General features: G+C 39.4%; 1 protein-coding gene across 2 annotated transcripts in view; it reads right to left on the bottom strand.

Annotated features, from left to right (window-relative positions):
* Window positions 1-615: 615 nt before the first annotated feature.
* The window catches only part of MED14 (mediator complex subunit 14), a 36,126-nt gene continuing 24,440 nt past the window's right edge, over window positions 616-12,301 (bottom strand). The window contains exons 20-31 of one of the 2 annotated variants that reach the window (XM_056328041.1): window positions 12,018-12,170; window positions 11,527-11,796; window positions 10,936-11,091; window positions 10,257-10,368; window positions 9,480-9,611; window positions 8,226-8,408; window positions 7,309-7,544; window positions 6,484-6,663; window positions 6,174-6,281; window positions 5,586-5,711; window positions 4,783-4,972; window positions 616-1,258 (exon numbers count right to left, since the gene is read on the bottom strand). In XM_056328041.1, coding sequence (XP_056184016.1) covers window positions 1,185-1,258; window positions 4,783-4,972; window positions 5,586-5,711; window positions 6,174-6,281; window positions 6,484-6,663; window positions 7,309-7,544; window positions 8,226-8,408; window positions 9,480-9,611; window positions 10,257-10,368; window positions 10,936-11,091; window positions 11,527-11,796; window positions 12,018-12,170 — 1,920 coding nt within the window. In that variant the 3' untranslated portion in view covers window positions 616-1,184. The remainder of the gene's footprint in view (window positions 1,259-4,782; window positions 4,973-5,585; window positions 5,712-6,173; window positions 6,282-6,483; window positions 6,664-7,308; window positions 7,545-8,225; window positions 8,409-9,479; window positions 9,612-10,256; window positions 10,369-10,935; window positions 11,092-11,526; window positions 11,797-12,017; window positions 12,171-12,301) is intronic. The other variant, XM_056328042.1, reaches the window with a different exon arrangement.

Genomic DNA, 12,301 nt, shown 5'->3' with positions numbered 1-12,301 from the left:
ACTGATCCATGAGGACAAATGGTTAAATGACAGAGTAATTTCTAAGGATGGAAATTTTATTCAATCACAAGAGCGAGCCTTCAGTCATTGCTAACAAAGTTATCTACATACATTCAGAGTTAAATGTGAGGTTGTTGCTTTTCTTGATCAGCCTCTCCAATTTCATGGTATATGGTTCAAGCTTCTACCCTTACCTGCCTTACCTACCAGTAAGACAAATAAGAGTCTATTATTATACAGGTGTCTATAACTACAAACTCCATGACAGATGAAAAAAGGTGCTTTTTTCCACTAATCTTTGCTTTTAGGACAGATGTTGTTCCTTACAACTTTAAGAAATGAAGCACTGCTTTAAGTAATTACTGGTTATTTACGCAATCTGGAAAACCTAAAAACTCCGTTTTCCTATGACTTGGAACAACTCAGACCCACAAAATAAATAAGGTTTTGTTTTGGTAGATATTTTTTTTTTTTTTTTTTTTACATTAGCAGCACACATGTGTGTGCAGAAAGCAGATCACATACAGGAATAGCCAAGTAACTGTAAATACAAGAGATCTGGCCAATGGCTACAGTGGAGAGGAATAGAGTTTAAGATTATACAACATCCAGGACAAGATTTTTTAATCCAGTTTATTAAATATTGCTTTTTGGGGACATGTTTACAACAAGCCCAAATAAATTGTTTAAGGATTCAAAGCAGTCTTATTAAAATACAGCTTCAATATAAAGTTTGTCACAGTTTTACAGTATTCAAAAATGACAGACCTGCCTTAAAAAAAGACTATTACACCAAAACATAAGAAAAACAGAAAAACAAACAAGTTTGGCATTTTCATAATCTTTATAGTATAAAACAGAATATTAAATCTATTACCAGCAAGCGGATACTTCAATCTATTACCTAGTCTGAAGTGTATCCCGTTAAAACACACTATACAACAGCACTATACAAAAGTTGTGGTGATACTCATTTGATGAAAGTGCATCCCTGAAAGTTTGCCAGTTAGCTCTTTAGGAGGCAAAAAAAAAAAAAAAAAAAAGAAAAATTAAAACGTCCTCTTTTAACCGAAGGCTTTATTAGTTTTTTTGGGTTTGGTTTTTTTTTTGTTTTGTTTTGTTTTTTTGTTTTTTGTTTTTTTTTTCTCGGTTTTGTCTCACTTTCAGCCTTCTTTTAAAAGTGTCTACGGACGCCCACCAGGGGGCAGCGTAAGATTAACCATCAAATCACGAACGGCCGCAAATATTGTGCATTCACCTGGAACAGGGAAAAGAGACAGGTTAGCGTCCCCCCGCGCACAAACCGCGCTCCAACCACCTCCCGAGGCTGCGCGACACCGGCTCGGGGCTCCCAGCACCCGGTACGGGGCTCCCAGCACCCGGTACGGGCAGCGCTGGAGGAGACGTGGCGACTGCGACTCGCAAATCCCAGCCGCCTCCGAGGATGTCGGGATTTGTAATGATTTTAAATGGAAGTAGCTCCGGCTTTCCCAGCAGGGTAGCTCTTGGTCATGAAATTGCAAGCAGCTCTTAACTATTAGGTGATTTTGAAGGTCAGATTGAATCTACACTAGAATTTATCGTACATGGCACTGCAATCGCAGTTTTTCTGTACGTTACTAATCAAAAGCACTACATTTTATAAAGAAACCCTCCCCCAACTTTTTTGAGTTCTATTTGTATTGATTAAGAGCAGAAACAAAACATTTCGGAAGACTCAAGTCAAACAGCTGGAAGATTTTTTCTGTCCTAAGCCTAGTTTTGGAAACATTTCTAATTCCAAGACTGGGCAGAAGTCAGAAATCTGTTTCTTTCAACCAAATTGCTCTGGCTCTACCCTTGACACCTAAACTGCAAAATAAAACACTGAAACTGAAGTTCGTTTGCTCTAACGGCTGAGATATAGTACAGAGAGAAAAAAACAGCCATAGCTGTCCCAAGTTTAGAATACCAGCATTTTTTGACAAACACACACACACACACACACACTCTGAAATTTTTTTTAAAAGTTAAAAACAATAGAATCAAAAGGGTTTAATCAGAACAAAGGGTGAAGTATTAGGCAGCTGTGACTTTCATCTACTGTTTCCTGGTAAAAGAATACAATTAATAGCCACTATTGTACCCTGGTTACCGTGGGCTGAATTTTCCCTGCATATTTCAATAAACATCAATTAGAAGGTGTTGAATTTTGTTGCTGAAGGAGCAACAGTATGAGCAAAGAAGAGCAGAGCCTGTTAGGATGCATTAACCCTAACTGCCAAACTAAGGATTCCCAAGATTATTTTGGGCAAGTCATTATCATAACAAAGCTACAAATCTGGGCTAAACCCCATCCGCTGCATCATTGAAATGCTTAGTCATGAAGTACTTTAAGAAATATCACAAGTCCCTTGAGCTCCTCTCTAAGGGTCAACCTCCAGCATTTGTAGGGACTTCCATTTCCTTACCAGATTGATGTCCACTACATAGTGCAGGTTGTAGATCTACAGCTTGAGTTTAACCCTATTACTCCAGGGCATTGATTCCATTTCAGTTCATAAAATTATTTCCCCAAAATATTTTTTCCCCCCATGGAGGCATAGGTAAAGTGGTCTCAGAAAGACAGTATATTCACAATGAGTCAACATCTTACTGTTAAACACAGCAGAACGTGTTTGCCCACAGATCTGAAAAGAAAACTCTTCCAAAAGAACTTACTTTTCAGGCACTACCATTTTATTAAGAGGAAAATTAAGCTGAATACAAAATACTTTCTCACAAAGAGAGAAAGGTAAAAAAGATACAGCCAAAACGAGGCAACACTGATTACGGGTTACAATGAAAGTGCCAGCAATATCATACGTGCATGATGGGAAGCCCTGGTCCTTTCTGACTGAAACAGTGAAAAACTCACTTAACCAAGCAAATTGCAGTTAGTGCAGCAGAAGAGCTAACACAGGTAGGAAAATCCTGGGTACAGCATGATAGCATCAGAAAAGAAAGGATATGCACCTGCGATCTCTCACGTACTGCTGTTGTATAAGTTGTCTCCCAACTACCTACTTCCATCTGTTGGCTCTCCTATCACCCTTCAATGGCAAAGAAGGTAGCTTGTTCTCTTTCTTCAGCTATAATAACTTAAGTTCTGACAGTAAGAACACAGGAAATTGCATTTCAAGTGTCTGCAGGGAAGATCCTATTTGGCTCAGTGAAGGTGGTGGAAATAAACAAACAAATCCATACAGACTAATTTCTTTCTTTTAGAAGTCAGAAGAAAGGCTACTAGAAAATGTCCTCTGCTCAGCTAGGTACATTCTTCTTTGCCTGGATAAAGTCCTGCTTGGGGCCACAAGCTCTTTTTGTAAGTGTTTTTTCCCCTGCCTATACTCTGCTCCCTGTATTGCATCCCCAAACTACTTCAAAACTTCTGTAATAAAAATTGTCTATCCTGATCTATCTATCTAATGATCATGAGAAGACATCTCACCTGGTATACTCAAGAGCAGTTTTGGCTATCACTCCTTACGCTGCAGTATTTTGTGGAGGGTTTACCTTAAAACACAACTTAGTGCAATGACAAAGAGGAAAACAAGTGTCTACCCTTCCCCACACTAGGGGAACTCAGTAGGGAAGCGCCTTCCAAGAGAAACACCTGTGGTTAATATACCTTGAAATAAAAGTCCTGTATACACAACAGTTCTGTACCACATACAGAACTCTTGGGTAATCCCACACGTCCTCAAGGCTATTCTCCTCTCTCCTATCTACCTACACCATTACTATATGTTAAACAGAAAATGCATGTTAATTTATATCTCATCACAATTTTCAGAAATGTATGCATATCCACACCAATTTAAGATAAACATCGCTCATGTTCCAGCCACTGAAATAAACCATCAAGCATAGTTAAAATTACCACATAACAACGAGATGAATAATCATACAGAATAGAAGTAGAATTCAACCTCTGGATTCAAAAGTTCAATCTGTTCACTGGGTTACTGGAAAAAAGGTTTTGTTCTTCAGCATGTAACTATAGCAGAACTGAAAGTTACTGTTCTCAAGAGCCATCTGTGTATTAGGACCCCAAACCACTGCTTACAGACAACATGCTGCCCAAAGAACCTGCTACTGTTCAATTTCAGATAATGAAATAAAAAAATAAAAAAAAAGGGCATGACAAACAAGAGGGAAAGCAAAGCACAACATCGCTCACAGGGCACTACCTACGGAGCCACTGAACATTCAGAACAGCCTATTTAGCTCAAACACTTCACAGCACATTTGGTGGACATAACTGTATGCACCTCTGTTAGTGTACACACTGACAAAGGAGCATACAATCACTCCAATTACTTTTTAATCATTCACAGCACTTGGACAAGTTCTGATAACTATTTCAACATCCCTTTATATTCTACTGTTGAGCTCAACAACTTCATAATTAACCATGAAAACTGACACTTGACCATAGCATATTTCTTATGACTCACTCTGGGCCAATTTGTTAAAAAGCATGACTCCTACTCACAGCAAGAGCTGGGCCAACAAGAGGTGCATTCTACCACTTGGGCAGAACAGCAAAATCCAGCCTGAATCACCAGTGTAACCTTCTGCTGTGTTGCCAATACTTACTAGTAAGTTACATATTGCCTGTCACATCAGGAGTTTGTAATCACTAAAGTAGTATTATAGAAACCAAGAAGAACTCAGACTTAAGAGAGGTTTAGTTTTACACTGGAGATTTGTCACAGATGTCTGGGTGAAGAGAATATATCTACTGGACATGTACAGTACCTGGTCGCGGTGAATTCAGTTCAGCAAACCTCTTTAGAATATTGCTAACCATCATTGGAGCAGCAACAGAAGAGTTCTGCTGCCTGGGAATGTCAGCCTGTTGCGTTGTACCCGAAGCCATATCATAAATAATTGGGACTATAATACTAACAGCTTCCTGTGGGACTGTTGTTTTCTGTGTTAGCTGGAGCTGCAGGAAAATACAGAAGTATGGTAAACTGAATGGCCACGTACTTCAGCATAAATTCTAATACAGTTAAAACATTCCAGGCCATAGATAGCATCCACTTCCACCCCCTCAGTTTTCAGACATCAATTCTGTAACAGTGAAGTTGTCAATCAGGTGTAGGTGTAGACTATTTTCTTTTCAAAGGCACCCTACAGTGAGCACTGCTTACTGATGCTAACATAGATTTGTTCTAAACATCTCATTCCTGCTGTCCTTTTCCAGCACCACTAATGCATATATCACTTAATCTAGGTGGTTAGGGCCGCAAAGAACAAAACCCTCAGAAGCTAAGCATTCCAAGATACCTGCAGCCCAGAGGGAACTGAACTTTATGTACTTCAATATCTCTCCAAGGACACAAAACATGAAGAATTGCTGTGCTTTCATAGGAGGAAGAATAGAAATACTAACTGAACTCCTTACAAGAGATGCACACAAATCTAGGCTTCCAAATGGTGTAACATTTTTAGCAATTACAGTTGTCACATATAGCATGCTTGTGTTTTGCTACTAACCTGTGATGATTCCAAAGACATGCAGCCCACAAAATTTTAAAACAGATAGCTCTACTTACAAAAAACAACATTTTGGATTTCAGCACAACAGCAGGTGTTCCTGGAGGTGCAATTGGCGGTGCACTGGGAGGAATTGTTAAACAAAACTGCACATTCCATTTCAGCTGACTTGCCTGATCAGGGAACTGTTTAGAAAGAGCAGCACAGAGAAAGAACAGCAAAAGGTCTCACATCAGCGACGTACATGGCTACGAACTAGGCAAACATTAGGAAATAAGTGCCCCTCTAGCTAAATTTGCAGATGTTGCCAGGTTTAGTGTAAGCCAGAACAGTTCTGAAAGAATTGAGCGTAGGGTGAACAAGAATACAATCAGAAAGATTCCAGCCAGCCTATGCACATGTCTATTGTGCAGTAACATGCCTGCAGTTTCTCAAGATCATCACTCTAAAGGAGAAATTTTAGGAGCTTCCAGGATAGCCAGTAGTAAAATGAAAACTTCTTTATTAGTACTAAAACCCATATATATAAATTTAGAGTAGTTATGTCTAATGAGTAATAAGTCTTTACAGATAAAGATACAGCATCTTTTTCATTTTTTAAATATAACCTCCGAAGTTGGGTGAACCAAATAAAACAGTTAACTTACCAGCTCAAGTTTCATGATGTGTACGCAGTCCCTGAGGATATGTGTTGGAGCCCCTAGTAATTTCGTGAAGGCTATTAGGGTGTTCGCTTTAAAAGGTGGTCCTGCAACCTAAAGACAGACACTATTTAGTACTGCCTATTTAGATAACAGCTATATAATTTAATACAGTAACCACCATGCACAGCTGTTAATTTTGTATTTTGCAGTCCTTACACATACCAATGAAAGTCAGCAGCACCATTAAGTTAAAACATCACTAGAGATTAAAAGCAATGCACAAAAATTTAAACATTATGATTTGAGTACATACCCTTGTTTCAAAAAACTTCTCCAAAACTTGTAACTCCTCTGATTTCCACTGTCCTGTATTTTCAGGTGTTACTTTCAGTTGCAAAGTCTGGTTGGTTTTGGGATTGAGAGCAACCCTACACTTCAGTGCCTCCGTCTTAAACATAATTACACCTGGTTCATTGGAGTTTATTAACTGTAGCTGCATGAAAAGTAGTATCACATTTGATCAGTTGTTCGTTAAGTAGCATGAGCACAGACACAGATTCACTCCCAAAACTCTAGTGAACAAACTGTCCTTCTTCCAGACAGAAACATGTGATATTTGTATATACAGGTAAAATTATTTGAGAATGAAGCTTATGCAAGATTTGGCTTCTTTCACTGAATCAATGCCAAAGTGAAGAGGGACACAATGTCTGTCCCAAACTCTAAAGCGATATTCATGACTGAGTAGTTCAGTTATTGCCAACTAGTAACTAATTTCTTGGGCAGTCCTGCCAAGTCATGCCATCCATAGTAACCCTGTGGCTGTTCTGATTAACTCCCAACAGACATGCTGCCCTCACAGAAGCCATGGCATCTGAAAATCTGGTCAGTCTTTGCTATTGTATGTTATCAAATTCCACCTGACCAAACAGGCTTTCCACTTCTAATTTGTGTGGAAAAGAACACTTGACACTTTAGATGGCAAGATTCAGAAGTACAGCACAAGTCCACCAGCAAATACTGTATCTGAAGTGTTTCAGTTTGTGACTGATTTGAAAGACATGGAATACAGAAGCACGAAATAGAAGAGTTGTAAAGTCATACTCACAGGTCAGTACTTAAACAATCTAAACCTTACCGTTTCCTGTTGTATGATCCTCTGAAGATGCCTCCTCATAATAACTGATCCAAGGAATCGCTCAAGAGGGGAGCAAAGATAGCTGCCAGCCAGTCCCGGCACAAGCCCAGGGGTAGGAGAGGGCAACAACAGAATATTCAAGGCACTGTGGGTGAGGATTGTAGGTATGGATGCGGCCCAAGAGCGCTGAGGTAGTTTACGAGGTGGAGGCATGCTAGTCGGCATTGCTTGGGAACCTATTGATATGGAAAAAGTACTTGCATTAAGGAAGGATTTAAGTTGCAAGGCCAGATGTGCGTGCACTTTATTTGTTGTCACTAAACAACCAATAAGTCCTCTAGGCCAAAGCTTAGCCCTCCTTATTTAAGAATTTGGCTGCCTAGTGATAGCCAACGGATAGACAAAGTCACAGAATTAGAGTTTTGGCATTTCACCCATGCAAAGAGTCTCAGTAACATTAAAATCGTACTCTTTTCCTCTTCCTGCAGCATGCCAGCAGATAGCAGGTTCATACAACAAACTCCATGAGATGTAAAGATAGCTAAATCAGTCGTGCAAAAGCAGCGTTACAACTCTGATGTGAAAAGTTAGTATTTGCGTAGGCAAATATGCCTATCATTGCTTTCATTCTAAAGAGTTTTCTCTCTGTCATGGAGCTTAATAGTTTAACGCTAATTTCTACAGTGCCACAAGAGGTATCAATCCTGCTGAAGTTTATGTTGTATGATTTAACTAGCTTTCTAATTTGTTATAGAAGATCTGAACTAGGACAGAATAAAGGCTTCATTTCCTTAGATATTTTACTGCACAAGGGTAGTAAGAACTGTTACACTGACACACAAAACTATCAAAAAGAACAGAACTAGAAAGGTTAAACACGAGTGTTTCACAGTCATAACACCGATAAAGAAGCCTACTTGTTCCAGCTCGTGGGGAATGAGAGGCATCTGGGACAGGTGAATGAAGGGAAGGGTTGGCTGGTGACATTCCAGGCATCCGTGCTGCTGGTGATGGACCAGAGACCTGGGGAGATCCTGGCCAGTTCCCTGCACGCTGACTGGGTGACATCATGGTGTATGGTGAGCTTGGGTCTATGGTACCTACAGATGTTACAAGACCGTTATTTTTTTAAAAGGTACAAGGCTTTCTAATCTAGAAATCTAAAAAAGGCTTATCAAAACCTTTAAAGCATGGAAGTGCCTGCAAGCTTTTAGACAACATTTTACATAAAAAATTACACATAAAAAACATAGGGGGTGTGTGTGTGTAAAATCAAGATACAGATTCAGGGGTTTTCTGGTTGTATTTTTTAAAAGTAAAGTAAAATTGAAGATTAAGGCAAATTGGCACATTCAACACATAACTTGTTCTAAACTAAAAGGAACATATGCCTATGGACTTGGACTTCTACTGCTCCTTAGCAAATGGAAGCCTCAGCTAGACTGCTCCTTATCTATTCAGTATCTTGCAGTTACCTCTGCAAAAGTACATTTGCTTTTGTACTCTGCTACAAAGACCAATCAGAACAAGCTTCTTAAAACAGTCTGTTGTATATCTATCTCACTTTGCTCATCCTGATAGCTAAATTGGTGTGCTAAAATTACAATCTGATTTGTTCATTTATTGTGATCAATGGAATGGTTTCCAAAGCACTGTGATTACAACAAAATTGTTTTGGCAGCTTTCCAGAAAAACTTAATAAAGGAAACCATCAAAAGGCACACTGCTTGCATATAGGTATGTCAAACCAGCAAGACTTTGACAATGTTTTCAAATTGCAAGTATTTGAATTTCTAACCTGTTCCAGTTATTTTTCCAGGAAGCATAAGCAGTGAAAATATATTAACTAATCTAACAAGAGACAATGCTCACTAAAAGCTGCAGCCATTGTTCTGCTACAAGACCACAAGGAATTTCCCCACATTAGTAAGCAGAAAAGAGTGATTGGTAGTCAGGTTTTAAAAGGTTAGGAACATCTCAACGTGCCATGCAGCTGCTTTTGACTCCTGTTAAGTTACACCCACATGTATGAAAAACAGTGACTTAAGTTAACTGAGAAAATTTCGTATGTTGTAATTGGCTTAGGTCTGCTCCAGAAGACTTAATTTAAAGAAGCAGATTCAATATGCCCTCCCTGTCACTATATATACACCTGCCAGTAAAGAACTCACCATGTGGGCTGGCAAAGCTAGCTGTTTGTCCCATTGTGATTCCAAGAGAGGAAGGTGAAGGAGTTGGACCAAAGGATGCTGGTGATGGTGCTCTTAAAGCTCCACTAGGTGAGCTTGCAGCATGCAAATTTCCTAATCAAAGACATCATGTCATGTCACTCAACATACACATTTCCCATTTTTCTGTTAAATTTTTTTTCTATCAGCCATCTCCTTTTTAGGGATGCAGCAAGCAAATGAGAATTTGGTTTTGCACTCAAAGGCTTTATTTTGTACACACATGAGCATTGTATTTTCCAGATTGATTCACCACACAAAGGAAAATTTCCAAGATATTTGGCTTGAAGAATGGCATTTCCCCCCCGATCAGCACTTCCCCAAATTTAAATATTTTCAGCTGTTGTACTATAACAGCTGGGAGCTGAAAGCAGGGCTTTGGTGATGAAAAGCTTTTCTGAAGAAGCAGGTATAGAAAATTAACAGGTTTTGACCTGAGCAAGCTGCAAGCCATAAAAGTTCCAAACATTACACAGCTAAAGATGGCAGTTTCACTGAATGTTGGGTTTTTGTTTGGTTTTCTTTTTTTTTTTTTAAGTTTCCAAAATGTACTTTCTAGAACATGCATGGCAGGATTTTGCTTTGCTATTTTTCCACAATATAAGGTGCATTATTTTGGCTAACTTGGAGCTAAACACAGCTCAAATAGTAGAAAAAGCAGGCATGCACAAAGGCACATTTCCAGCACATGATCAGCATACAAACTCTCAGCCATCTTACCTGGTGACTGCGTGTGCATCATAGATGGAGATGGCGTCACTGTGTTGTGATAGGAGGTGGGCGGTGAAGTGAGAGGATATGCTCCCGATGCTCCTGCCTGTTTTGCAAACGGCTGAAATTGTCAACACAGGACAACGAGAATTTTTGATCATTTTGTACTAAAACTAAAGTTAAGTATGCGCAGGAGAATACTAGTGACAGTTTGGTCTCCACCTATGAAATCTTATAGGCCCATCAATGTAGTTGTTTGAGTCTCTATATCACCTTGTTCAGTGCTCACTGTTTTTTCCACAGTGACTTCTTGCAGTTTCTCCTCAAGACACAGTATCTCTGCACTTCATTCGGTTTTATCTGTCACCCTGTAACAGCAAAGCCTCTTGACTACCCCTCCCATCTTTTATCTTAAACAGTCATTTTCCCTCCCTCAGCCCTTCACTTCCAAGGCAGCAAGTCTCATGTGACCTTCCAAAGCTGCTGTTCATACACCATGGGCTGTTTACACTGGAATAAGAAATGGCAAAATAAATTAATACATTTTGCCCCAAGGGGAATTCCACAGCAGAGCAGTTTTATAGTCTGCCCTTCCATTTTTTACTGCTAATCCTTTTAGAACATTAAGTCTTTAGAAATCTACAGCTGTGGAAGACAATAAACATTTCTTATTTTGCCTGGAGGGTACCTGTTGTTGTGGTTGCTGTGGTGGCTGCTGGGGTTGAAGCTGTGACATCAAAGAATCCATCATGTCTCCTCCAATAGGAGAAGGTGGGTTATCGTCTTCATTTACAGATCGTCTTCGTGCATCCTGATTGCTGTCAACAAACATGTTCAGGAATGTCTGTGGAAAAATCAGTTTTGTTAGCAATTTCCCTGTTTAAATTCTATTACATAAATAAGCACAGTATTTGCTGAGCTTTTATGCCATCTTTATCAGCTACAGGATGTAAGAAACAGGCAGGTCTCTAGAACTAACTACTAGCAGGCATTCATTATATACAGTACAAATAGTTTGCAAAATGTATCAATTCATAAACAGATCTTCTCAGTGGATATGTAAGCTTTATTCCCCTTTCCTTTTAAAAAAGAAAGGGTCTTGTGTTGCCACCAAACATTAACACCTTGCTCATTAACATGAAATATCTTTAATTAATCGAAATAACATTTTTCTTTTTTCCTTAAAAATAAGGAAAAGCCTCACAAAGCTCTTCACATGAGATTCATACTTCAAGTTAGAAGCTATTTACAACATGCCAGAAAACACAAAAATGGTCACCTTTAATCCAGGCGCAGGGTAAAAGCCTTCAACTATTTTGCTGTTGTCAAAGAGACTGTACGCCCCATCACGTATCGCTACAACACCGCGACTCCGGCAGTAGATGTCAATACAGTACATATTCCTAAAAGCCAGCCTGATATGCGTGGGTGACTGTGGCAGAATTGAGAAACACTGATAGGCAGTGTTGGTGCGTTGAGTCAGACCCAGCATGGGCACAGTTGGAAGTTTGTTGATGGCATTTAATGGAGCCTGAGTGTCAAACAAAACCTGAGAGAGAACAGATGTTGACAGATCAGGTAGCTTACCTCTAAGTAAAGGTCAGAGAAAATGGGGCATAGCAGGGACACAATCTTCCCCAAGTTACCTTCTACCAATGAGATCCATAAACCATAACAACACACACATGCAATTTTGAAGAGAACAGTTTAAGCAGAACTCAGCTCTTAATTATCTTGCATTTTGCTTGACAGAAGCTTTTAAAATGTTACCTGTAACAACTGCACTACGTTTGGCGTTTTATTAAACATCTCCTGGAGCTGGTGCAGAATTGTGTTGTGACAGTTACTGCAACCTGAGTTTGGACCAACAGTTCCCAGTGAAATGTGAAACTTCTGGAGTATGGAATTCCACTGAATGCTGATCTGCAATGTCAAGAACATGAAATGGTCTTGGAAACTAGAACAACTACAAGATTATAACAAGAAAGATGGTCTGCTTTAAGTTTTTTCCCCCTTTTTTCATCAAACCTCACAGATTCCTAACTCACCTCCCT

This window comes from Falco biarmicus, chromosome 2, assembly GCF_023638135.1.
Source record: "Falco biarmicus isolate bFalBia1 chromosome 2, bFalBia1.pri, whole genome shotgun sequence".
NCBI classification, from domain to species: domain Eukaryota; kingdom Metazoa; phylum Chordata; class Aves; order Falconiformes; family Falconidae; genus Falco; species Falco biarmicus.
Note: the sequence above shows the minus strand (reverse complement) of the source record. Positions and strands in the feature narration are given on the sequence as shown.